The following is a 24,440-nucleotide window of genomic DNA, read 5'->3' as shown; positions in this document are numbered from 1 at the left end:
TCTGATCCTTTGAGGATGCGACAGTGAAAATAATGTACAGATATTAATCAATACAATCCTGACCCAAAATCGCCAACCAACGCATTTCAGCGCTATCCTTTTTTTACTTTGGTGATATCGTACGCAAGCGCTCCTGATACCGATAGCCCGGCTCTGGAGCTTAGAATTGTGTGCAGTTTGAAGCACCTCTATGGCTGCTCATTATAGCTAGCATGCGCCTGGTCTTTCCAGTGTCCCAAAGTCTTAAAACTACATTACAAGCAAGTTGGCAGGAGTTTGAAATCACCAAATCAGAGGAATACAGAAGGAGTTATGAACGTTAAAAGTAGAATAGAATTGATCTCTAGTGACGCATTAAATACGAGGATGAAAAGACCAGTTGCAGGGTGATTCTTGTCGAGTAGAATAAGACTTGCTGTGCGGAGTGGTTGCCGGATGGTGCGCGATAACCTGCTCACAGCGCGATCGGTGACGCGTGACGAATGTGGCTTGTGGCCTTACCCGCGCAATGAAGTCATCAAACAGATCGCATAAAAGCACAAGCTTTCTCGTCACTTTCTTGTTTTTGTTTTTGTGCCAATTGGGAGCTACCCATCCTGTAGAAATAATCCAATAAAAGCCCAAAATGCCGACAATCACGGAGCGGATTACAGAGACAGCGGAAGCGATGGTCGGGAAAACCACTCTAACCGTGGGAGATTATCTCCTGACCCGATTGAAGGAACTTGGATGTGATATGGTATTTGGTGTGCCTGGAGACTTCAATATGGTGAGAATATGCAGCAACACTTTGTGTAGTTAACCATAGTAAATAATAACCAACTCTTTTATTCCAGGAATTCCTCGATCAAATAGAAGGTGAGTTGAGTCCAAACCCATCGTATGCATATTTAATTAACATTCGCTACCCTACCAAAGATTTTGACGGAGTTGGATGGGGATACAATGCCACAGAACTCGGCGCTGGATATGCAGCTGATGGGTACTGTTACCGTTGAAAGTCGTACAATAGGCTTGATCTCGTTTGACCGGATAGTGCAGTTACGCTCGAATCAAGGGCTTGGGAGCCATTTGCACGACTTTCGGCGTAGGCGAGTTGAGCGCGGTGAACGCTAACGCCGGTTCATTTGCGGAAATGGTGCCGGTCGTTCACATGTTTGTATTATGTTCTGGTAAACCCCCAAGTAAGCCCTACTAATCAAAAATGTTGATAGTGTTGGCACGCCAAGCACCGTATCTCAGTCAAAAGGTGCTGTCCTCCATCACACTCTGGGCAACGGAGATTTCCAGGTGTTTATGCGGATGTTCAAGGAGGTGACGGTTGCCCAAGCATCTATCGTACCTGAAAATGCAGCAGCAGAAATAGACCGCGTTCTTACCGCGTGCGTCAAGAAAAGGCGACCAGTGTATATTGGTCTTCCCTCGGATGTCGCCTTCAAGAAAATAACCGTCGAAATGAGCACACTTGATGTGCGACCACCTGAAAATCCAGAAAAGCCAGAAGAGGAAGCGGTAGGGTTTCCTTTCAGACGGCAATTGACGTATCACCATATCTAAAAAGGCAATTCTGGTGGACGCGATAGATCGGTCATATCTTGCAGGCATTGACGCAGGCAAAGAATCCCGCGATACTTATCGACGGCTGCGCTCAGCGTTACCACGTGGAGAAAGAACTGAGAGAATTTGTGGATCAGAGCGGTTTCCCAGTTTATGAGGCACCCATGGGAAAATGCGTCATATCGGAATTTCATCCTCACTTCCGTGGCTCCTACGTCGGAAAGCTGACCCCGGACCCGGTCCGAAACGAGCTCGAATCAGCAGATGTCGTGATTATGGTTGGATCGATCAAAAGTGACTTCAACACTGGAGGCTTCACTTTTCAGATTCCGCAAGACAAGCTTATCGAGCTTCACTCAGACCACACCATGGTCTTCTATGCCACATATCAAAAAGTCGGCTTCCGTAGATTACTACAGAAGCTTAGTCAACGGCTCACCCCCCGCCCATGGAACCTCCCACCACCAATCTTCAATGGAACCGAAGGTGTTGCGGGTGATGACCAGTCGGAGATCAGACATTCATACTTCTGGAATGCATTAGGAAAGTTTTTGGGTGCTGAGCCGCACATCGTGACGGCTGAAACAGGCACCAGTAGTTTTGGAACCTCCATGCAAAGACTTGCAGATGGGTCGGCGTACATCTCTCAGGTATGTTTGGGAGTTTTTGCATCATTGCACATTGGAAATCGTATGCTCACGGTTGGATTAGGTCCTGTGGGGTAGCATCGGTTATGCGACGGCTGCTGCTCTAGGTGCTGCGGTTGCTGGGCGCGAGCTAAAGAAACCATTGCGCACGGTCTTAGTTACGGGTGACGGAAGTTTCCAGCTGACGGCTGTCGAGCTGTCAACTTTCCTCCGTCACAAACTCAATCCCATAATCATCATAATCAACAACGATGGCTGTGAGTACCTATTGATCTGTGGTTGATGATCGTGCTCATGCAAATAATCAATTCACTCAAGATACCATCGAGCGCTACATCCACGGCAAAGAGCGCAAGTACAACCGCACAGCAATGTGGAATTACGCGAATGCCTTGCAATTTTTCTCGGTCCCGCAAGATAAGGAACTCGTCTCCAAAATCGGCCTTCAGCGTCGCATAACCCAGAAGGGGGAGGTCGAGGCAGCCTTGAGCCAAGCATTTGCTCAGAAGGACGCAATTCACATCCTGGAGGTCGTCACCCCCAAGCTGGATGCGCCCAACGGAATGGTATGATATATTTCATTGCGAATTATCACTTGAGTATGTCATTAAGAGTATCATTGGTTTGTAGGTGAAGACAGCAGAGAGGGCTGCTGCGGAAAATATGTACTTGGGGGATTCGTAATAGGCGCCATATGCTGTACATATGGTTGAGTCTAGCTTGCGTTTATTGGCTTGCTTACATGTAGATAAGGTAGCGTGAAGATATTGTACAAGTCCATATTGGAATGTATGCCATATACCATACAAGATTATCAATGGTCCGCGTACAATTCGAGTTATGGCATTAGTCCTATTCAACATGAGCATGCAGCTAGTGAAAAAATGCGTAAGTATTCGCAAGCTGTGAGCGAGCCCAAATGATTCTTACGTCCTCTGTCACGTCCAGCCATGTCATTGCCTTCAAAAGGTTGTTGCTGAAAGGAGTTGGTAGTTCGCTGTGTCCCCAGGTAGTGATCGAGCTAAATGAGCCACTGAGCGCTAGATATCGTTCTTCCATAATGTCGGGTGGGGGACGAGATTCCCGGTATATTGCTCCTAAGCCAGCTTTCATCATTATGGCACTTTCTGGATATTGAGGTTTTATCGAGAAGTGACCAGTTGTGCATACCCTCGTACCGACTCGGTGGTTTAACCTCTACACCTCGAAGACCTCTCCCACGAAATGTCGACTGATATGTGACTAGTAATCGCAGTTGTCAATATGGTCTTCACAGCTGAAGTTGCTTATGGCTGAATACAGACCTTGGTTTGTTTGCGCAACTTTGGTTTCCGGCTTAACGATAAAGAATGAGTCGATAGCGGCTTCTCCATCGTAATCGATCTGACAAGGCAATAGATGTAGCGCCCTTATTGGAGCTTCAGAGGCATCTGCCGCTAATGCTATCGCTTCATCCATGTTCTTTGTCTGTTGTTGCTTCGCTAGGCGAGCTGTCGGACACCAAACCGAGCTCATTTGTCCAAAATCAGCTTAATGAAATCTGACTCACGATCGGCGGGCAAAATGCTCATTGTTTACGCTCACGGCATCTAGCTTCAACTACAAGCATCTTCCATGCCACGAACAACGCGAAGCTCTGCAGCTGCTGCTGCCGCGCCTACTCCCTCCGCTACTCCACAAATTTTTGTTGGGTCTACCCTCACTCTCACCACTTTAGCCTCGAAAGACCCCCTTGCGAAGGAGGTGCAAAAAGTGTTCAAGGACGGTGGGGGCAAGGTGGTCACGACCGTCTCTCAAAAACTCACTCACTTAGTGGCGGTACCGGAAGACTTTACTGTTGCCAAAGTACCAGCAAAAGTACGCGATGCGCGACACCGCTCCGACGTTGCCATTGTTTCCTTGCAGTTTGTGCTGGACTCAGCAGCCGAAGGCAAACTAGTGGACCCCGCTTCTTACAGTGTTGTTAAAGTGGACCAGAGCAATGGAAACGTGAATGGAAAGAGTGATGATAAGAAGGATGCCGATGATATTGATTCGACCTTGCCGGATGTGGCCAACGGAGAGAAAAAGAGCAAAAAGAGGAAGAAAGCCGAGGTGAACGAGGACGAGGACGAGACCGCCGAGCCTCCCCAAGAGGTCAAGATAGTCAAAGCTATCAAAAAGGGCAGAGCGGTAAAGAGCAATCAAATCCACGTTGCAAGGCTAAACCTTAACACTATTTCATTGAGCTAATAGGCAGTGGACCATTTGTGTCCGGTGGCGAGTAAGTGCCATGTTTATGAAGATGGGACTGATGTATATGGTAGGTATTGCTGTTTGCATTGTAATGTTTTGGATCATGTCTTCTCACTTTTGTCATCTGATTAGATGCATTGCTCAATCAAACCGAAATCAAGGCCAACAACAATAAATTCTACATCATTCAAGTGTTGGAGGAAGATGCTGGGCGAAATTACTACTTGTGGACCAGGTAACTGCTGTCTTTGTAAACTTCCAGTAGAAGCATTTTTGATTTTCATGACCCCAGATGGGGAAGAGTTGGTCAAAACGGAATGAACAAGCTTGAAGCGCTTTCCAAAGAACAATCCATCAGAGGGTTTCACAAGAAGTTTTATGACAAGAGCCGGAATAGTTGGTCAGACCGCGCCAACTTCAATAAGATTCCTGGGAAGTATTTCCTGTTGGAGCGAGACTTTGGCGATGATGAAGAGGAAGTGAATGAGAAAGTCGAGGAAGGGACCAAAGAAGAACGCATCATCCCTGACTCCAAGCTTCCACCGGCAGTGCAGGATCTCATTAAACTTATCTTCAATGTCGATATGATGACACAGTCCATGGTAGAAATTGGATATGACGCCAAGAAGATGCCCCTAGGCAAACTCAGCAAAGGGAACATTGAAAAGGGTTACGCGGTTTTGGCTAAAATATCTGACGAGCTCACGAAGCCGGGACCAGATCGAAACATTTTGTCCGATTACAGTTCTCAATTCTACACTATCATTCCTCACGAGTTTGGCATGTCACGTCCTCCGATCATCGACAGTCCCCAATTACTAAAGCGGAAGCTCGAGATGGTGGAAGCTCTTGGTGACATTGAGATTGCTACCTCAATCCTTTCCGCTACCAACAAGATCTTGGACCAAAACCCGGTGGATCTTCACTATAGCACACTTAAAACAGATTTGGTTCCCGTGGATGCCAAAAGCGATAATTACCAATTGGTCAAAAAGTACCTGGAGAACACGCACGCTCCCACTCACAGAGGTTATGAATTGGAGATTGAAGATCTCTTTGAGGTGCTTTGTGTCTGTTTTTCTCAATAACTCCTGTCTCGTGGGCTCAACCTGTTGTCATTAACAGGTCAGTCGACATGGGGAGGATGATCGCTTCAAGAAATTACCCAATAGGCAGCTGTTATGGCACGGGAGCCGACTGACCAACTTCGTTGGAATTCTCAGTCAAGGGCTTCGAATCGCTCCACCAGAGGCACCTGTTACCGGTTACATGTAAGTGTCTGCAGCTATGTACGTACGTCTGTCCGTCTTCTTGTGCTTATCTATCTGGGATACTAGGTTTGGCAAGGGTATATATTTCGCAGATATGGTTTCCAAGTCAGCCAATTATTGCTGCACCTCTCGACGTGCACCTACCGGAATTCTCCTTCTGTGCGAGGTGGCTCTTGGCGAGCAACTGCGCTTGAAGCAGGCCGATTATGATGCAGGAGCGAGGTGCAAGCAGGAAAATTGCCAGTCAACTCATGGTCTTGGCGAGACCATGCCTGATCCGGCCGGTGCTGTGAAACTGCCAAAGGATAAGGACGTGACGGTCCCTTGCGGTCAAAGTACTACTAGCGGTGTATCTGACGCTGCACTGCTTTACAATGAGTTCATCGTGTATGATGTCGCGCAAGTTCGAATCCGGTGAGCAACAGTTTGCCTCTGCGCTATTCCTAACGCATCAATGAATTATTTATCTTACTTTCCTTTCCCATTACTAGTTATTTGCTGAAATGCAATTTCCGCCATAAATACTAGGTGGTATTATCCTAAAACATCACTGTACACATTGTTAGAGTACACAAACAAGCGGATATGTTTACGTTCGTTGTTATAGCAACTGTCAGCGGCACAGCACCAAGGCTACAATGCTTCTTGTTGGATCCAGAGATCTGCTGTTCAAAAACTGTTGACGAGCAAACGAACAATGTCCGAATTTGGCGGTGGGAACGTATCGGCGGTGGCCATGAGTGGAAAGTTCGTCACCGAAGCTGCGCTGCAAGCAGCGCGCGAGGAGCGCGATGCCGAGGCAAAGGCGCTAGGACAAGGTACTGGGGCAGGCATACGTTGCCTTCAAAACAGCTACCAACACCTCAGCATGCAGAGCCTGTCAAGGAAGAAGAAGTCTATGACCCAAGACCTCTTTATGAACGACTGGCGGGTATGTTTTAGGGATGGAGTGTAGCGCGAAATGGCTCACCCTCGTGTTTTTTGTTTATTTTCGAATCCGTGTTTTCTTTTACCTTATTTGTTAATCCCAGATTGGTCCTGCAGAGAGAAAGAGGATTGAGGAGGAAGGTGTGTTCTGGTTGCAGCGTTCTATTGCATCTTTGTGGCGTTCTTGAAGATGTGAGCTCTTCAATTGATCCCATGCGCGATTTAATCAGAATTTGCGGAAAAGATGAGATTCAGTGAGTGGCCACATGCAGGGTTGGAATTCCTATAGCGCCTTAATGACCAATATTTCCATATATCAGGCAACTTGGTAAAACGGCTAGACGATGGTGGGTATCTTTAATATCCATTCTGACACCATGTCAGCTGGTCTTATAAATCGCACGATCAGAGGAGTATGAATTTTTATCAGCATACGACGATGAAGAAACCAAGCGACGAAAAGAGATAGCTGCGAATGACCGACGGGAACTGGAAGCTTTTCGGAAGGCAGTATCGGAAGTTGCGTCCCCTGCGGATCACATCCAGTTGGTCGCCGACACAAAACCCGCACCTGCCAAAAAGATACCCGCTGCCCGTGATTTCCAAAGCTCCTTATTGAATGGGATTGTACGGAAGCGCAAATCAGAAAGCGTGGACAGTTCGAACCAAAAATCACATGGAGACAAAGGGGCGGACGATACACGTGGGACGACAAAGCGCGCAAAAGGCGGGGATGGGAAAGTGGAGCAACCTGACAATGTGGAAGGTGCGAAAGACGTGAATGGGTCCTCCAAGCCCACAAGCTCACGGAGAGCGGAAGAGACTACACCAAATCCACTTGGGCTGCTGTCGGCGTATCCAAGTGATAGTGATGAAGATACCAGTGAATGACTCTGCAATATATGCATACATAGATATCTGAACCAAATCCAGCTTTATATTACTGATGCAGCAGGCAGGCGATCTTATCAGAGAAGGTGAACCTCAAGGTGTCTTCCCCTGTATGGGAATATTTATACAGAGTAAGATATTGAATTATGACAACAAGGGACGATTAAACAACACATCCTTGAGCACTTGTGACATGAGACCATGTGCAGCCTCAACTGTAATCTTAGAGCTAGGGTAAAGGATCTCTTGTGAATACAAGGAATCACCGCGAGTAAACACATTGACGTGTACCTGTCCTTGGCCACCTTTGCCACAGCAGTCTCATCCCCCTTTTTCCTTTCATTAAAGAATGCACCACGTCCGCTTTGAGATAACGACGAATCCGCTTGCTCAATCTTTTCTGCAAGATCCGAAATTTGGCGCGCTGTGTACTCTCGGTTCTATTGGGACATTCGTGAGTCACAGGTCAAGCATTCAATGAACGTCTCTTGTAGTGCATACCGTGATCAGAGGGGAGGAGGAAAGAGTATTAACCCAATACTTGTGCCACAGCATTTCAAGTAACTTTGAGTCTAATGTAGACTTGAAGTAACTTATTTCCAGCTGGTAATATTGTTTTGCGTGTACACCAAAGTCTTCAATTTTACTGAGCGGGATGGTTTGATATTCGGATGGACCCTCATCTGGAGGTTTGTAACCCTGAATTCTTGACGCTTTAGAATGCTAGGCTGGAACGCATAAGATGAAATACCTTCTTACCGCAGGATATGTCCGGAAAGCGCCAATCTCTACCTTGCCTGCTGAAATCGTCCGATTCGGGTCAATCTAGTTGTAGAAAGCAGATCCAGCATTTTCATGTGGTCACCACAAAATAGGATTTCCGACACCACTTACCACGACGGCGACAAAAGGTTCTTGAAATTGCTGGTTCAGCATTTGTGTACTGACATCGATACCTGACAACCAACATCCATAGCCAGGATGACTATGATACCATCCTATCGCGTTCTCAAGTCGTCCCACCTTAACCATTAACAAATTAGCAACCTGCAAATTACGGACAACTCCTCAAATTCTCGCCGGATGTACCTCCTTGATCTTTTCTAAATACTCCACCATATACTCGTACCCCTCCGCTTGTGCGTTCACTCGCGTTTCTGTTCCCTCCACAGGCAATGCAAAAGCATCCATAATGACCATCGTATCATCAAAAATCTTCCCCTGCATTAGACCCATGACTTCGATGTTTCCCCCTGACCTAGCATGCATAACCTAACACCAGAGTCATTCAGGCGATTCAAGTTGAGATGGCTGGGGGACGTCAGATACCATCTTTATCAACGCAACAGCGGATATCTTTACTTTCTTGAAATGGTGGGGACTGCACGAATGTACTTGTCAGTCGACTACTGCACACAATATCGGACGGCGTTGTTGAGATACGTACTCTTTCGTCCATGGTTTTGCGTTGACATTGGCTTTCTGCTCCTCACTATTGTAGTGATAAATCAAATCCTGGTTCGTATCGTCGGCGACAATATTGTTCTCGAGCTCCCAGCGCTATGGAGCAAGTCATTTATTGGATACCTGTTGGTGGTGCATGGAGTTGTTTCTAAATGTAAGTACCTTTTGGGCGTTGCTTGCGTCCATCTGAAAAGCCCAACAGGTTGAAGGAAGATTCAATCGATATCAAGAGACTTGTGGAGAATTGGATGAAAACAAAGCAATAACCGGTTACTGGAGGAGACGAAATCTAGTACGATGGGCAACGATTGGAAAGTCAAATGGTGATCTGCTGGGTGAGTCACTTTGGCTATAAATTGAACGCACGGATATAGCCGATTAGGTAATTCGAGCAAGCCACTCCATTGAAAGCAGGTCTCCCACTCGGCACCAAACTGGACAGCGGCGTTCCCGAAATGAATCTGATACTTTCTTGTCACCATACTCTGATAGATACAGGCTAACACCGTCTTAATGTTTGAGCACGAAGAAGACCAGTACATCTCTCATCGCCTGCCCGCATCCAGAGGATTCGAAGATGAACACTCCCACCAAAGCAAGGGCGATGGACGTAGAAAGCGAGAACACACGCATGGATGGAACTGGCCCCTGAATAAGTTGTGGACGGGATGGACGAGCGGCAGTAACCAATGCGCGTCGTGTACCGCTAATGAAGCCGAAAAGAAGGAGATCATGGATGATATGGAGCGGATGAAAGCAGAAAATGCTCGTCTGCGGTGGGAGCTACGGGAACGGGAGGACCTGTGCAAAGCACTGGTTCGTTGCGATTTGACTGATTATGTCAAAGTTCACGATTACTAAACTGCAAGATAGGCCACAAATCACGAACGGCTGCAGCTAGAAAAGGAAGACCTCCTGGCGGAACTTGAACAACTCTCACAGAGCCTTTTTGAAGAGGCGAATCGGATGGTAGCAGAGGAGCGGATGCGATCCAATAAGCTAGAACAGAAAAATGCCGAGCTTTCTCGTACTCTTGACCGGACACTTACGGTCATCAATTCGACAGCATCTTCCGCACAGCAAAAACGCAACTCCATCAGTAGCAGTGGCACGCTACCATGGGCGACGACGTTGAAGGGTTCACTAAGAGGACACAGCGCGCTTCAAAAAGAATTGAGCAGTAGCAGTACCTTGAATCTAAACACAAATCCAACTAGGACACCACTGCCTTTAGAGGGAATCAGGCAGGTGTCATCAGAAATATAAATTACATACGTGTTGAAATGATCACGAAAGCAGATAATGAGTGCAAGACATATAAGCCAATGAACATCATGCAGTCTTTATCATCCTTCCATCTGAAAGTGAAATATATCGCAGCCTACTATCAACCCTAGGACACGGTTCGTCACAGTGGTAGCGATTCTGCGGGTCTGCTCTTCCCTTCGCCGTTGAGTCACACACAATACCATATTGTGGCGAAAATATATACGGCGGGGTACTTCGACAATTGCGTTGCGGACGACCATACCTTCCTCTCCCAGTAATACGTCATTTACCACTGAAGACTAGAGTCTCAGTTGGTCACTTTAAACGCCAACCAGTAATGGCCACCCAGTTTCCCAAGAGCAATGTATTAAAATGTACAGGCAAGAAAGGGATTTACTCCTCATCAGCCGCCTCAGCCTTCTTAGCCCCCTTCTCCTCAACGTCGTCGGCCTACATAACGGCAAATATGTAAGTTGCTGTACCATACACAATCGTCACCAATATCAAATCTTACCTTGGTAGCACGAGTGTAGATAAGCTGGGAGTTGTGGTGGTCGACAAGGCGGATCAAACCCTTGGCCTCGAGTTCACGGATGGCGATACGGGCAAGAGAACCGTTGATACGCAGACGGTCAACAAGGACGGAGGGGGTAACAAGCTTGTAGGTGGGGACCTCCTTGAACAATTTGTCGTAGGTGGTCTTGTCAAAGACAACGGCGTTGTTGGCCTTGTCCTTCACCTTTCCCTTGGACCACTTCTACTCACAGAAGTCCAGTTAATCGACCGTACTCAAAAGGCCAGAAAGCGTGTCTACGAACCTTCTTCTTGTTCTTACCACCACCGCTTGAGGTGGGCTTTGTCGCCTTCTTGTCAGCAGCCTTAGCCTGTCGAACGGAAGTAGGTCAGACATTGAACAATTCATATCATCCCCATCCAACAAAATAGCCCAAAGTCGATCCTAGACATTCTTGCAAGCACTGCTGCTACTATCGCCCCTTCCCATTTCAATCCTGAAATCGTCTATCCAGGTACAATTGTAGACCTCCATGGACATGCCACTCATTGGTACACGCTAACGCCCAATCCGCATCCTTCTCGAGCGTTCGTCCATCTATCCATCTATCCATCCATCCATCCATCTACCCGTCGCACCAATCGTCCAACCATCCCGCGTCTGCATATTCTTTCTGTCGTTCGCATATCTCGTCCTTTCACTCTCCTTGTGTATGTAAACTTACCATCTTGATATGTGATGACACGAGGAGAGAGGGAAGAATCAGTTCGTTCAGCGCTGTGCCAACTGCATATCATCGAGGACAAATTATGAAACAAACCGCAATATATTGGATTCAGTGGCATTTAATATTCTAAAAATAGTTAAACGAATGCAATTACGTGATCACGCCATGACTTGCAGTAAGTAACGAATCTAACGAAGGGATGTTGTTGTCTTTTATTTACAGCATCATATGAGATGACCACAAATATATGGGAGATAGCCTAGATCAAGGCGTTGATTTTGTTACTGGCATTGTATTATGAACGATGACATTTGCACCCTGCTAGTTAGTAACTGTCATTTAAGCTTCATAGTTGTCTGCTGATGGATGATGGTAAAGCGCCAGCTTGTTTCCCTCCGTATCCTGGAACACGGATACGATGCCTCTGTCATTGACCAACGAGTACTTGCTCTTGACAATCTTCCCGCCGTGCTTCTCAATGGCAGACACGTGCTTGTCAATGTCGTGGGAGTAAAGATAAACCAAAGGAGCAACCTTGTGTTCGAGATTTTCGCATGTACGAATGATGGCGCCTCGGACTGAAGAGCTTTCAGATGCAATCCATAGTAGACATTTTCTTTGTAATACTTGTGCCTCACCTTCGTCTTCTCGGTCCCGGTTGATTAAAAGAGAATCATCTGTGCCACTGTCCGCAAAAGTCCAGTTGAAGACTTGGCTGTAAAAGCCCTTGGCACGCTCCATGTCCTATCATTCCGTGTCATGGCAAATGAACCAGACAATAGCGACCAAGACATAACTTACATTTACTGGAATTTCAACCCAGGTGAAGCTGCCACCCCGCGGCGGTTTCCACTTTTCTGCCATGATGGACAGTTGGGGTGGGCGCTCAACAAGAGTTTCGCCTTGATTGCGCCTTTATAAACGCACGCGAAGGTGAGCGCTGCGCCACTCCTCGTGAGTGCGATGGTCCAAGCGACCCTTTCCTCGTGCAAAATGCTTGCTGTTTTGGACAAGTTGAATACTCCAAGTGGATCACGGCTGTTCGCCTGAAATTCGGCGGTTCTTGACTGCATGAGCATGTCAACCAGTAGAAACCCAACAATGGTTGATTTTCAGCTGCCAGACACTACTCAGCCGGTCTTCCAAGTCTGATTTCGGGCCGTGCTCCGATTTCATCATCAGGTAGATGCCAAGAACACGCGACAGTAGCCTTCCAGCTTGTTCCAGCGACATTACTGCAAACTACGTATTTTGACAGTCGTGGGTGATGGGTTGATGTGGCCAAGTTAATTTAGATTACCAGGGCGAGCATGCCGATTTGGCAGAACGTATTGGGAAAAGTGGTTGTATATATGCGAGAACAGAATGACCTAAACATGGACACTCCTTTCATTTGTGTTCGCTGTTGCTATTTGATATCATGCCAGCCTGATGGTACATTTAGCCGACATAAAAAAACAAAACAGTTGCATCATGACTATGTCCTTGTCCGCTCCTTCTTTGGTTGACCGTCCGTAGATAGCTTTGGCTAGAGACTTTTGGCGATGACCCATTTTACATGAAATTGCAACCCAGGGGATAACGGCACCCAACCTAAGCAACATGTCAGCACTAAAGGTACCAATTATGGAATGGAAAGGAGAGTGGTTTCCATTTAGTCGAGTTGAACTGGCCATATATGTGGGGGCATTCGTCATCGTAAGGACAGTAAACCCATTTATGACAAGTACCAATACTGATTGTCATATCAGAATTCTGTCGGTCTTGTGGGCGACTCCATTTTGATATGGCTCTTTTCAAAACATCGGATGTTGCGAACGCCTCGGCTACTGATGGTTGGTGCCGGTCAACGTTGCTCGGGCCGGGAAATCTAAATTTTCTATTTTAGATCCTGAACATAACGATCGCTGATATGGCATGGGTAGCTCCCGAGTTGATTGAACAGATATGGAATGGTAAGAGACTGGATTATAGTGGAGGAGGACGATGTCAGGTCCAAATTCACCAACGTATTGCGGGATCTTCTACAGCCTCACGGGGTGGTTGGGCAGCCCATTACAAATTATGCCAAGCAGTGAACGGTATTCGGCTGGCAGCCATTCTCGCCAACATGTCAACATTTGCGCTCATTGGATTTGAGCGATGGTAAGTGGGTTGTCAGCTTTCCTGTAAGAATGAAATATAGCTCATGCTCTACGAATTCAAGGTATCATTTAGTGATGGGAAAGGTTCTTCATGACAAACATTATTATGCTATGATTGCAGCGTCGTGGTTATACAGCACAAGTACGTCTACTGTTATTCCCCCGAGTTACCTTCGGCTCGAAGATTGTGATTCACACCTGCCTTAGGTTTCTCAATGATATCGCTGTTTGTCGGACCCAAGGGAACTGTTTTGTCTGCATCTCGAATGTACTGCATACCTCCCTTCTTCGACAGGCACTCAGTTCACCGAGCCATCGGGTTGATGACATGTATTCATTGCCTCAGCTTTCCGGCGATTATGATGGTGTGCTGTAAGTATTTGTTGAAATTTCAAAATATGCCTCGACGCTTGCTGATAGCCCATTCTACCCCCAATCCGTAGATATCTTCATCTTCAGAAAAGTGCGACGGACCCGTCAAAAATTGATAACCGCTCTAAACCGATCGCAGACACGATGGGGCGACATGGTCAGTATTCTCGAAGAGGATCAACATGAAACGAAGCTGCGGCTGATGAAGAAGGAGAAAAGTAAGAGTCGCGGGTATCAGGGAACCTGGGCGTCTTTGACGTTAACTCTAGGTTATATATGATAGGTCTGATCTTGAGCATTGTCGTCATGATGGGAGCCTTTACGCTGGGGTGGGGAACTTACGCCATTAGCACACTTTACCAAGTATCAACTGAAAAGGAATCTCCTGTGTGGCTTGATATTATGGCAATGATTGGCATTGTGGGCTGTACGGTAAGAACGTCGACAACCTTCACTATGTATCGGTCGCGAGTCCAATTCCCAGAAATGATATATCCTCCGTTGGTTCGCGCAGGCAATCAACCCATATCTCGTTCTCTTCAATAATAGAGTCGTCAGAGAGGCAGCCCGAACCTCTTTAGGCATGCGGCATCCCACAAGTTGCGACATGGAAGCTCAAGTCGCCCGAGCAAATATAAAAATACCTACTAGTACCTCATAATCATAACCTTGCGACCTTTTTTCTTACTGTACAGTTAGCTTTAGCATTTAATAGTTTCTACTCATAGGCACTCCCAGTGTCGTGTGTAATAGTCTCTCATATCGAAACCAGTTACAGAGTCCTTGCAACATGCTGCTGCGCACAGATGCCCCATCACCTTTTGAACGCGTCCTCCCCAAACTGGTCGAGGGAACAGTAGGACCAAAAGAAGGTGTCCTTTTGGGTGATCGTTTGCTTGCTGCTTTGCTTCCTGCTTGCTGCTGGTTGCGAGGCCATGTCGATGGCAATCGGGAAACAACTGTGAAACTTGCATTTCTATATCTTGTTTCCAATTGATGATTCTTGCCAAATTGTGGCAAGAGGCTTGCTTACCAGAATACTGCCAAGCCCCCCCAGCACTAGACTACTGTACGGCCGTAGCCTGTTCTGACATTGACAACACATTTCCGCACCATGTTCTTTGAACGTGGCGTGATCGCCACATGCTTTGCAGTATTGGTCGCTGTGGCGGCTTCAGCGGTTCACACAACACCCGCTGTGGGGCCGATAATACCTCGCAACGATCACAACAATTTCCACTATTTTGCAGTGCAACTTGACACAAGTCGAGACGGCTCTGTACCGTCAGCAGAGATACTTGAAGACCGAGCGCATCAGCTGGGCTCCTCACTAGGTTATCACTTTGTGGGTCGGGTTGGAGAACTGGTGGACTATTACCTGTTCGCAACCCCAAAGGAATCGGGGGGGTTGGAGAGATGGAGCACAGAAGAGGCCGAACATGAGCATGTAAGGCACGTCAAGAGATTTGCGGACGAGCCGGCTGTAGCCTGGGTCGAGCGTCAAATACCGAAACGGCGCTTGTTCAGACGTGCAGCCCTACCGAGTGCAGGCCAACCAAAAGCAGAGAGGGGCCGGCCTCTCCGATTGGATGACGTTAGAAAGGAGCTGGATATACAAGATCCAGGATTTTCTAGTCAATGGCATTTGGTATGACCTGGCAAAACAAAGATCTGTTACCTGTTTGTTGAACCCTGTTTTCTTTCTGGTAGGTTAACACGGTCATAATTGGGAACGATCTGAACGTAACGGGAGTATGGAGACAAGGTGACGTCCCCATTAACGCTCTTTTAACTTATACTTGGTTGAATATCTTACGCGAATGTATATGGACACAGGCATCACGGGCAAGAATGTTACGGTGTGCTTTGTCGACGATGGGTTGGATTACGACAGTCCGGACCTCAAAGACAATTTTGTAAGTAGGATAAGTAGGATCTCGTTTTTGACAGGCTGCTCAGTATCACTTATGTTCCGCACACAGTATGCCGAAGGCTCGTATGATTTCAATGACCATGTAAAATTACCAAAACCGAAATTAATCGAAGACCGACATGGAACCCGGTGCGCTGGTGAAGTAGCAGCTGTGCGGAATGACGTCTGTGGAGTGGGAGTTGCGTACGACGCCAAAGTGTCCGGTCAGTTTGCGCTACGCTTTGTATATTTTCACCCAGCAAGTTGTATGTTTATCTCCCGTTGCTTCAGGCGTTCGGATTCTCTCGGGTGATTTGACAGAAGCGGATGAAGCTGCTTCCATCAATTACGACTTCCAGAACAATCAGATCTACTCTTGCAGTTGGGGGCCAGCCGATAATGGGAGGGCTATGGAGGCTCCACCAAAGATTGTCACTGATGCTGTTTATAATGGTATCACCAAGGGACGTGGTGGACTAGGCTCCATTTACGTCTTTGCTAGCGGGAATGGCGGGGCATTGAGTGACAATTGGTAAGAATTTTTCTGGATTGCTATTATTTGCAATTTCATTTGACACAGTTCTATCATCCAGCAACTTCGATGGCTATACAAATAGCATTTACACCATTACCGTGGGCGCTGTGGATCGTGAGAATGGGCATCCGATTTATTCGGAAGCGTGCTCTGCTGTGATGATTGTGATGTACAGTAGTAGTGGAGTACATAAGGATGCTATTGTAAGTCTTCTGGTCGCCCTTTGTTGACAGCTTGTTTCGTCTGTTGAGCTTGCCCCTTTGATAGTACACCACCGATTGGCCTGGTCAGTGCACACAAACGCATGGGGGAACGTCGGCCGCAGCCCCTCTCGCTTCCGGATTGTATGCGCTTGTTCTTCAGATCCGGTAATGTTCTCCGTTTACCGTTTAGAGCAAACGTGGATTCGTTACCAATTACTTCATTCTGCCAGGCCCGACCTCACCTGGAGGGACATTCAGCATCTGACGGTACAAACCGCGGTTCCAATCGATCTCGACGATTCGGACTGGACACAAACAGCAGGTGGTTTTCTGTACAACCACAAGTACGGGTTTGGCAAGCTGGACGGCTACGCCTTAGTCGAAGCTGCGAAGAACTTCACCAAAGTCCGTCCACAGACGCATTTTGTAACTGGCGTCCAGACTGTCTACAAAGAGGTACCCCAAGACAGCGTCAAGTTGGATAGTACTCTAACCATCACCTCCGATGATCTCAAATCGGTAAACATGAGCCGATTGGAGCACATCACTGTCACTGTCAATATGGAGCACGAGCATAGAGGAGATATAGAGGTTTGGCTTACCTCTCCAAATAAAGTTGCGTCTCAGTTGGCCGCGTACCGCCCCTACGATGGGGATATTTATGGTCTTCAAAACTGGACTTTTATGACTGTTAAGCATTGGTATGTCATTTGGTATTGGCATCATGAAGATCAAAAATCTAATCAATGTGTTCCTTACAGGAACGAAAATCCGGTTGGAGATTGGACAATTTCCGTTTTTGATAAGATAAATCCTGATAAAAAGGGCACGTTTAATTATTGGTGGATGACGTTCTATGGCGAGACAGCCCCACCTCCTCCGGCGGCGGCACCGTCGGAAGTAGCGTCGCTTGCGCCTGCGCCCTCCACTTCGGCTGTACCTGAGGCGCCTCCCTCCCAGTCTTGGTCGGCAGGCGCAGAGGCGGCAGCTACATCAGCCCCGCCATCAGATGCATCCCTATCCACAGCGTCTCAAGCGTCAGCTTCCTCAACATCTTCCCCATCCATCCCTCCACCTGTAGGGATCTCAGGGTCAGGGAGCAAATCGGCAGGATACGCCTTTGCATTTGGCGCGGTTCTCCTCGGTGCAGCCGGCGCCGGCGCATACTATTTCCGTCGCAGTAAAGAAGACCGCACCTCAGCCGAACAGAACTATGAGTTCAAAATGCTAAATGACAATGAAATTGACGCTGCCTTCGAAGAGGACCAAGAGTCCCAAATGCGACTGGTGGGTGGACGAGAAGGATCCAGCAGTCGGGATGTAATATTTGATAGGTTCGTGCTGTCGAATGTGGATGAGGATGAGGATGAGGACGAGGCGGATTGAGACCTCTTCTTTAGACATGTATATTTTGAAATATGCTTGTAATTTACATTTCAGCCTTCTCAATTTGCATATATAATGTGTGGTATATCACGTCATGTGTGGTATATCAAATATGCTATCCAGCGGAACCTATTAGTTTTCTCATTCACTACTCTATCATCGTTGATACCTACGTGCAAGGTGCTTTGTAGCACTACTCCGCCGTCGCTGGAAACGGTATAATGCTTGCCCGCGTAAGCTTCGATCATGCACCTGACCGCGGGGCTCTACCAAGGCTGACCAGCTACACACTCGACAAGCTGTCAAAACCAATGCAGCCCGAAAAAAGATACATTCAAACAACTCTTCCATTTGCAAGACTACCTCGCGTCTCACCATCGGGTACTCCGCGTTCGGCATCACCTACAAAACTTACTTTCCGCCCGTTCTCCGAATCGCGAACGCCTTTACACCCCTCGGCGGTTCTTGCTTCAGTCCCGTGCGGGAAAGCGGATAACATATTATTTGTGGACGAGGATGTGGAGAGTGATGATGAACTGAAAAGAAGACGGCAGGAGGAGGACGATACGGAAGTGGATGAGGATCTGGATATTAACCCTGTTGAACAAGACAAACCCAGAAAACCTAGGATGTTGACTATGGCTCGAATGCTTGCAAAGCGGCAGAAATCTGATGATGCTAGCTGCAATACTGAAGAACAGTTAGGACCGCCAGTCTTCAAGCATTGGGTCTTATGTAATGTATGCTGGTGTTCGTTTTTTCCTTCATTTTCCAACGGCCGTTGTGGTGAGGAGTAGACTGTCTGAGATACTCACGCGATTCTAGTTCAGTGATTCGACACCGATAGATCCGCCACAAGATGAATGGACTCCCTTGTATGTCAAGTTGCCGTGCTCGCCGCGTAATACAATGCAATGGGACGGCGATCAACAGGCGCCATCGCATGATCAACCCCGGTTTGCAAAGTGGGACGTGATACGAACGCATCTTCAAGGCCCTATTCGGGATGCAAATGATTTAACGGTGAGCGTTATGGTTTGTTATCGTGCGTATCGTAGCCGGCGCTCATAAACATCCATTTGTCCTAAGCAAGTCCTGTACGCGTACAATCCCTCATTTAGGCGCCGGTGGGATTTGTCTGGTTTAGAATATTACTTGAATGTCGTCGTCGGCGATGTGCCAGCCTTATTTGAGAAAATTATCCCGGGAATGGCTGATTTAGCGCTGCGGCTGCCACAGCTGTTCCCAGAACCCATTCCGTTTCTGAGAAAAGGATCTAATAGTGCCATTACGCTGAGTCAAATGCAGGTATTGTTGAGCCATGATTGGACTGGATGCTGGATTTGCTCAACGTTGAACATCCCCTCCGTGTAGATCGTGTGCCTTCTCGCAAATGCGTTCTTTTGTACATTTCCTCGACGAAATGATACCAGGCGAGGCGCAGAGCATGCTACCTTCCCATCGATCAATTTCAATTCTTTATTTACCGGATCGAAGAGAAAGGGGCTGGATATGAACCGGGTGGGGAAATTACATGGGTTGTTTAATTATTTTAGGCGAGTTCTCAGTCAGAGTAAGTTCAGTGACTTGAAATCGGGCTTCAAATATAAAAGTTTGCTGAGCATACTGCGCTTTGGATGTAGATCCAACAGGGTCTGTCACATTCCATCGGCGAGTGCTATCACCGTCGGAGATCCCGGACTGGAGTACAATGACTGAACCTCTGGGTCCAATGGAGGTACGATCTCAAGGAACCATCGAGGATGATGGGGAGGGAATGCTACAAGTCGATTTTGCCAACAAGTTTATTGGAGGCGGAGTATTGGGCTACGTACGTCTACACGAAGCCAATGATCTGGCTGTGGGTTGCATCTGACTCCTCCGTACAGGGCTGTGTCCAAGAAGAAATACGGTTTATTATCAACCCTGAACTTCTCGTGTCTCGCCTATTCACCGAGGAAATGCTCCCGCATGAAGCGGTCCTCATGATTGGTGCCGAGAGATTTTCAAATTATACTGGATATGGTGATACATTTGAATGGGCAGGGAATTACGTGGACAAAACCGAACGAGATGGTCTTGGACGGCGCAAGACCGAAATTGTTGCCATTGATGCCATGTACTTTCCTCCAGGACGAGCTGAGAACCAGTACCGTGCTGAAATGATTTTGAGGGAGGTAAATAAAGCTTTCGTGGGTTTTGGACATTCGGAAACGAGTTGTTTGGAGGGAGCCGGGGTCGCTACGGGTGAGTCTTTGGATAATGAATATCTCCAGAGGAATTTTGGAACGTAGCTAACAACCGATCTTTCTCTTGATTTGTGATATATAGGCAATTGGGGTAAGGACATGATTGGACGCTGACCCGCTTAGCGTATTCTAATAAATACATTTAGGATGCGGAGCATTCAACGGCGATCCCGAACTCAAATCCCTCGTGCAATTGATAGCGGCGTCAGTCGCCAAGCGGCCAATATTATACTTTACATTCGGCGACGAAGATCTTGCGAGAAGGTTGAGAGATGTATATGAGTTAATGACGGGGCGGGGAGTGTCTGTTGGGCAGCTGTTCCGGGCTTTGACGGAATATTGGGCATGCAGGCGTCAGATGGGGATTTTTGAGTTTCTTAAAAGAAGGTTTTCTAGTGATGCAACGACGTAAGGTAGTGAATTTTCAGATGTACGTAGAATACTTTCAGTAGGATTTGCTAGCTAGTAAAAACAGGGGCTTCTTGAAGCTAGGAGGTGGTAGGCGACCGATCACCCTCCCTCTGACCTGGTGCGCTTTAGCGTGGTAACCTAATCAGGCACAGCCACGAATCACGAGAGCGCGACCATCGTGAAACCGAATCGTTCGAATCACCGCACCCAATCACCATCCATGTCGACACTCGATTGGCCGACCGTCTTTGCCTCGGCAGTGGCAGCCGTTATAGCTAGAGGGTTGACACACCCCCTAGATGTATGCTTGCGCATCTGAGACTGTTGTGAACTGTGTGGCTTTCTGACTTGATTTCATTTTTACGCCAGACCTTGAAGGTGTGTGCCCCGTAGGGAGCTTGCGATACTGGAAGCAACGTATCAACATTGCCTTCTGGCAGGTCCGCCTTCAGACGGCTGCCAAGGGAAATTCGGGCGTGTATGGATTGTCTCTACTGAAAGCCTTTTTGCATATTATCAGAAAAGAAGGCATTTTAGCACTTTATCGCGGTACGTTTTTTCTTTGCAGTGTTCTGTATGGCAAGGTTAAATTCATGTGCGAAGCTGCCAATAGGGATTTTAACCGCACTAGTCTTCTCTGTACCCGCTACAATCGTCTATCTGTGCACATATGAGGCCGCACGCTCATCCTTTGTGTTTCTGGGCGACCCGGACACCAGCAGTATACTCCACCTTGTTGCGGGAGCTTTGGCTGAACTCTTGAGCAATATATTTTGGTGTCCGATGGAAGTCGTCAAGAGCAGACAACAAGCTGCGGGCCGCCATGTAGGGGGGAATTATGCCCGAGTGGATCTGCACGCGAGTGACAAGGAGCTGGGAGTAGCAGATGAGGGGGACGACGTGCTAATGAGTGAATTGGACGGTATCGAAAAGCAGAATGAGGAGTTTGCAGGCCACGTGCATGGGTCGACGTTTGCGTTTCTGAGGAGCATATACGATCGCCAAGGATTTGCCGGCTTTTTTGTCGGATTCTGGCTAGGCATCCTCGTCTATGTACCCTACTCCATCATCTACTTTGTTCTCTACGAAGAATTTAAAAATCTCGCAGGCGGAGATCAAGGTCAGGCGTCACTTTCGGCAGGGGCCTATATAGTCTGTTCTGCGGTTGCGGGTGCCGTTGGCGCATCAGCAACGAATTGTTTGGATGTACCCAAAACCGCATATCAAGTCGCCCGAGACTCGGACGCGCATGCAACGGTTGGATTCATAGAGTTTACGATCGGGCTGTGGAAACGAGAGGGTGTGTGGGGCTTTACAAGGGGAATAGGGGCGCGTGTTGCGTGGATGGTTCCCACCATTGTACTCCAATTCACGCTATTTGAGAGTGTGCGAAAGTCCTTGCGAGGGACGTAGATGCTAAAAGTAGATGATATCGGTAAACGAATCCATATATTCACGTGATATAGCTTATGCAATGCTTATGCAAATGTTTCATATTTCCTTGTGACACGTGTCCCTTGGGCGGTGCGGTCGTTGTGCGACATGAAATGAGTCGCTCAGCCTCCCCCTGCGCCCAAGTGCAATAGCCACAAACCAGGCTTTTCTTCCGCTGCGCAGCATGCTGTCATCATCGCTTCAACATTTCATGCTACGAGTGACTTTCAACCTTTTGCTTTTCTCGCCCTTGCCAGTGGATTCTTTTTGTTGGGAATGAACGTTTTTACGTTGAGGAGCGTTCAAGCTGAGCCCCTCGATCTATGGCATTTGACGACAACGGATGATGAATATGTCGTGGCGGATGGACGCGTGGTGCGATTTGCCACAGATATTGTTGTGTGGGCAACTTACAGCGAAGAGTATGATCGAAGCCCCATCGTCACAGACAAGTTGACAAGAGCCGACATTTTTGAGCTGGGTATGCTTTTTGTCATTGTAATGCAGCGTAAAGAATGAATGCTCTAGACATTAACGAGGGCATGCCTGTTTTTGTTACAGTCAAACTCCGGGGGGAAATGAACCGAGAGACACGGCGGCTTGAGCAAGCTCGCGAGCAGTCTTCATCAGACCAAGAACAACCACGAAACCCATCTCAAGCTCTTTCTTGTTCCGTCGACGCGTCACCTCCCTCCCCGTTCCCGAACGGTTCGCTCGCCATACCCCATCCCCTGTCCCCTCCGCCATCGCTTTCGCCAAGCGTGAGATAATCCCCGGTTTTGACTATGTATATACCTTCTATATATTCCACCCTCTGTATTTTTACCTTATATTATTATATACGCTTGTGTTTGTTGATTTTGGATGTTGGTATTGTTCTGTTGCATGTGAAGACGGAAGCTTGGAAGAATCGTAATTTTGATTTTGACGCCTAATCCAAACAAAGGACGCGCGCCGGCTGTGTTGCTCCGGAGCAACATGGGATTTTACAACCCGTCGCTGGCCACGAGCTCTCTTGTGCAGACTCGCGAGCGATCCTCCAAAGCAACATGTCGATGAAGACACCACCAGCACCGTATGGAGGCTCTTGGGCGGCTGTTTACTGCGAAATAAACAAGAACCTACATCGTGGCTTTGGTCGGGCGCTGACCCGTATGCAGAGAGCTGCCCCAACCGTCTCCGAAGCTGACATATCGGCGTTCCTAAACTACATCTCTGTTTTCTTGGAGGTTCTACACCAGCATCATGAACATGAAGAGCAGATTTCCTATCCAGTCTTTGTCAAGTACTTTGGCGAACGAGAACTCAAAGAATTGGAGGCGGAACACGGCAACTTCCAGCCGGCCATGCGAGCGCTGGAGGACTACATCTCCGATTTACGGGTTAAAAAGGCTTCATTCAATGGAGAACAAATAGCGCATCTTGTCAAAAATCTCGAAACTGTCATGATGCCACATTTGAACCACGAAGAATCATATCTGTGCACAACGGCGCTCAACGACAAAATCCCTCAGGACGAAATGTATCGCACATTCAAAAATATTGAATCGATTTCCAAAAAGGACGCAAAGCCAACGACTCACTTGTCGTTCTTGTTGACGCAGCTTACGACGGAGGAACAGAATCAGATGTTCTATGATGCGCCTGCCATAGTGAGGAACATTCTTTTCAGGATCTTTGTATGGTGGAACCGCAGCTGGTGGAAGTGGACCGATTCCACATGAGGGCTGAGGAAGATTGATGGATGTGCCTGTGTTTAACATGGGTCATGCATGACCGGTTTAGCGCAGTGGGTATATTTAGATACTAATAGAAAGAACGGAATAGAGTGGTGAGACAACTGCATATCTGTCCTTCCGAGTCTGATGGCCAAATGAGCTGATTATCATTACGCTCACTTGCTCGTTGTTCGTTACAACAGTCTTCATGGACTTCAGCTTGTATCGATTGCAACCCAAAAAGACATTAATTCACGAAGGGGTATGCATCACTAGCAGCAATGCACCCGGTTCATAATAAGATGACCAGATGCTGAATACGCTCCTACAAGCTCCAATCCTCATATGATGAGAGTGTAATTTTTGCTGGCATGATATTAGGTTCAATGTGTAGGACAAGTTAGGTTTAACCCTAACCCAAACCATCTTTATTAGTTAGCTTTAGCCCTTGACTGCTGCAATTCTTATTTTCGCTGTGAATACTAGATGCAACTAATACAAAAGAGATAAAGGACGAGGGGAGAATCAAAGAGATGAAACTATGGAGCAGTCAATAAAAGTTGAACTTGGCTGA

At 47.4% G+C, this 24,440-nt stretch overlaps 14 protein-coding genes across 16 annotated transcripts; 10 read left to right on the top strand and 4 right to left on the bottom strand.

The window, feature by feature from the left end:
• Positions 1 to 542: 542 nt before the first annotated feature.
• On the top strand, positions 543 to 3,059 carry SPPG_08598 (uncharacterized protein). The gene is made up of 9 exons (XM_016756745.1): positions 543 to 769; positions 837 to 858; positions 919 to 982; positions 1,042 to 1,155; positions 1,215 to 1,512; positions 1,584 to 2,207; positions 2,269 to 2,461; positions 2,523 to 2,770; positions 2,835 to 3,059. Exons 1-9 carry the CDS (start codon positions 626 to 628, stop codon positions 2,886 to 2,888), a joined length of 1,761 nt encoding a protein of 586 aa, XP_016604039.1. The 5' UTR covers positions 543 to 625; the 3' UTR covers positions 2,889 to 3,059.
• On the bottom strand, positions 2,904 to 3,810 carry SPPG_08597 (uncharacterized protein). Its single transcript, XM_016756744.1, has 4 exons — positions 3,509 to 3,810; positions 3,375 to 3,446; positions 3,135 to 3,301; positions 2,904 to 3,077 (listed from the first exon to the last, which is right to left on the bottom strand). Exons 1-4 carry the CDS (start codon positions 3,717 to 3,719, stop codon positions 3,057 to 3,059), a joined length of 471 nt encoding a protein of 156 aa, XP_016604038.1. The 5' UTR covers positions 3,720 to 3,810; the 3' UTR covers positions 2,904 to 3,056.
• Positions 3,799 to 6,368, top strand: SPPG_08596 (uncharacterized protein). The gene is made up of 7 exons (XM_016756743.1): positions 3,799 to 4,376; positions 4,440 to 4,506; positions 4,572 to 4,674; positions 4,732 to 5,500; positions 5,565 to 5,710; positions 5,777 to 6,124; positions 6,202 to 6,368. Exons 1-7 carry the CDS (start codon positions 3,819 to 3,821, stop codon positions 6,236 to 6,238), a joined length of 2,028 nt encoding a protein of 675 aa, XP_016604037.1. The 5' UTR covers positions 3,799 to 3,818; the 3' UTR covers positions 6,239 to 6,368.
• Positions 6,369 to 6,407: 39 nt separating this feature from the next.
• Positions 6,408 to 7,700, top strand: SPPG_08595 (the record flags this gene model as incomplete). Of its 2 annotated transcripts, XM_016756741.1 has the most annotated exons (6): positions 6,408 to 6,528; positions 6,585 to 6,641; positions 6,755 to 6,778; positions 6,868 to 6,891; positions 6,958 to 6,984; positions 7,047 to 7,700. In XM_016756741.1, 6 exons carry the CDS (start codon positions 6,408 to 6,410, stop codon positions 7,526 to 7,528), a joined length of 735 nt encoding a protein of 244 aa, XP_016604035.1. The 2 variants fall into 2 exon arrangements, with proteins under 2 accessions (XP_016604035.1, XP_016604036.1); XM_016756742.1 differs by having other exon boundaries at positions 6,408 to 6,641; positions 6,742 to 6,778; positions 7,047 to 7,528.
• On the bottom strand, positions 7,553 to 9,313 carry SPPG_08594 (COP9 signalosome complex subunit 5). The gene is made up of 9 exons (XM_016756740.1): positions 9,155 to 9,313; positions 8,976 to 9,088; positions 8,858 to 8,909; positions 8,618 to 8,800; positions 8,423 to 8,551; positions 8,288 to 8,353; positions 8,030 to 8,227; positions 7,820 to 7,968; positions 7,553 to 7,757 (listed from the first exon to the last, which is right to left on the bottom strand). The coding sequence occupies exons 1-9, from the start codon at positions 9,176 to 9,178 to the stop codon at positions 7,673 to 7,675; spliced, it is 999 nt and encodes a 332-aa protein (XP_016604034.1). The 5' UTR covers positions 9,179 to 9,313; the 3' UTR covers positions 7,553 to 7,672.
• A 121-nt stretch (positions 9,314 to 9,434) lies between these two features.
• Positions 9,435 to 10,370, top strand: SPPG_08593 (uncharacterized protein). Its single transcript, XM_016756739.1, has 2 exons — positions 9,435 to 9,808; positions 9,866 to 10,370. Exons 1-2 carry the CDS (start codon positions 9,506 to 9,508, stop codon positions 10,256 to 10,258), a joined length of 696 nt encoding a protein of 231 aa, XP_016604033.1. The 5' UTR covers positions 9,435 to 9,505; the 3' UTR covers positions 10,259 to 10,370.
• A 152-nt stretch (positions 10,371 to 10,522) lies between these two features.
• Positions 10,523 to 11,576, bottom strand: SPPG_08592 (uncharacterized protein). Its single transcript, XM_016756738.1, has 4 exons — positions 11,500 to 11,576; positions 11,080 to 11,145; positions 10,776 to 11,018; positions 10,523 to 10,711 (listed from the first exon to the last, which is right to left on the bottom strand). The coding sequence occupies exons 1-4, from the start codon at positions 11,500 to 11,502 to the stop codon at positions 10,655 to 10,657; spliced, it is 369 nt and encodes a 122-aa protein (XP_016604032.1). The 5' UTR covers positions 11,503 to 11,576; the 3' UTR covers positions 10,523 to 10,654.
• Positions 11,577 to 11,605: 29 nt separating this feature from the next.
• SPPG_08591 (uncharacterized protein) lies at positions 11,606 to 12,586 on the bottom strand. The gene is made up of 3 exons (XM_016756737.1): positions 12,304 to 12,586; positions 12,141 to 12,246; positions 11,606 to 12,080 (listed from the first exon to the last, which is right to left on the bottom strand). Exons 1-3 carry the CDS (start codon positions 12,364 to 12,366, stop codon positions 11,842 to 11,844), a joined length of 408 nt encoding a protein of 135 aa, XP_016604031.1. The 5' UTR covers positions 12,367 to 12,586; the 3' UTR covers positions 11,606 to 11,841.
• Positions 12,587 to 13,104: 518 nt separating this feature from the next.
• On the top strand, positions 13,105 to 14,837 carry SPPG_09557 (uncharacterized protein; the record flags this gene model as incomplete). Its single annotated transcript, XM_016757733.1, has 8 exons — positions 13,105 to 13,200; positions 13,254 to 13,337; positions 13,391 to 13,647; positions 13,709 to 13,788; positions 13,854 to 14,018; positions 14,090 to 14,236; positions 14,302 to 14,450; positions 14,533 to 14,837. 8 exons carry the CDS (start codon positions 13,105 to 13,107, stop codon positions 14,677 to 14,679), a joined length of 1,125 nt encoding a protein of 374 aa, XP_016604030.1. The 3' UTR covers positions 14,680 to 14,837.
• Positions 14,838 to 14,882: 45 nt separating this feature from the next.
• SPPG_09556 (uncharacterized protein) lies at positions 14,883 to 18,244 on the top strand. The gene is made up of 9 exons (XM_016757732.1): positions 14,883 to 15,666; positions 15,729 to 15,783; positions 15,855 to 15,934; positions 16,001 to 16,154; positions 16,222 to 16,462; positions 16,524 to 16,668; positions 16,733 to 16,833; positions 16,899 to 17,369; positions 17,430 to 18,244. Exons 1-9 carry the CDS (start codon positions 15,133 to 15,135, stop codon positions 18,052 to 18,054), a joined length of 2,406 nt encoding a protein of 801 aa, XP_016604029.1. The 5' UTR covers positions 14,883 to 15,132; the 3' UTR covers positions 18,055 to 18,244.
• Positions 18,245 to 18,247: 3 nt separating this feature from the next.
• On the top strand, positions 18,248 to 20,810 carry SPPG_09555 (uncharacterized protein). The gene is made up of 8 exons (XM_016757731.1): positions 18,248 to 18,794; positions 18,880 to 19,077; positions 19,144 to 19,362; positions 19,429 to 19,627; positions 19,698 to 19,885; positions 19,944 to 20,301; positions 20,386 to 20,394; positions 20,450 to 20,810. The coding sequence occupies exons 1-8, from the start codon at positions 18,276 to 18,278 to the stop codon at positions 20,713 to 20,715; spliced, it is 1,956 nt and encodes a 651-aa protein (XP_016604028.1). The 5' UTR covers positions 18,248 to 18,275; the 3' UTR covers positions 20,716 to 20,810.
• Positions 20,811 to 20,906: 96 nt separating this feature from the next.
• SPPG_09554 lies at positions 20,907 to 22,191 on the top strand. 2 transcript variants are annotated; one of them, XM_016757730.1, is made up of 3 exons: positions 20,907 to 21,015; positions 21,084 to 21,263; positions 21,328 to 22,191. In XM_016757730.1, the coding sequence occupies exon 3, from the start codon at positions 21,498 to 21,500 to the stop codon at positions 22,125 to 22,127; it is 630 nt and encodes a 209-aa protein (XP_016604026.1). In that variant the 5' UTR covers positions 20,907 to 21,015; positions 21,084 to 21,263; positions 21,328 to 21,497; the 3' UTR covers positions 22,128 to 22,191. The 2 variants fall into 2 exon arrangements, with proteins under 2 accessions (XP_016604026.1, XP_016604027.1); XM_016757729.1 differs by having other exon boundaries at positions 20,907 to 21,263.
• Positions 22,192 to 22,424: 233 nt separating this feature from the next.
• SPPG_08588 (uncharacterized protein) lies at positions 22,425 to 22,918 on the top strand (the record flags this gene model as incomplete). The annotated part of the gene is made up of 2 exons (XM_016756736.1): positions 22,425 to 22,629; positions 22,710 to 22,918. 2 exons carry the CDS (start codon positions 22,425 to 22,427, stop codon positions 22,916 to 22,918), a joined length of 414 nt encoding a protein of 137 aa, XP_016604025.1.
• Positions 22,919 to 23,197: 279 nt separating this feature from the next.
• Positions 23,198 to 23,872, top strand: SPPG_08587 (uncharacterized protein; the record flags this gene model as incomplete). The annotated part of the gene is made up of 1 exon (XM_016756735.1): positions 23,198 to 23,872. One exon carries the CDS (start codon positions 23,198 to 23,200, stop codon positions 23,870 to 23,872), a length of 675 nt encoding a protein of 224 aa, XP_016604024.1.
• Positions 23,873 to 24,440: the final 568 nt, after the last annotated feature.

This window comes from Spizellomyces punctatus (genome assembly GCF_000182565.1).
Source record: "Spizellomyces punctatus DAOM BR117 chromosome Unknown supercont1.23, whole genome shotgun sequence".
NCBI lineage: Eukaryota > Fungi > Chytridiomycota > Chytridiomycetes > Spizellomycetales > Spizellomycetaceae > Spizellomyces > Spizellomyces punctatus.
This window is presented reverse-complemented; position numbering and strand designations above follow the sequence as displayed.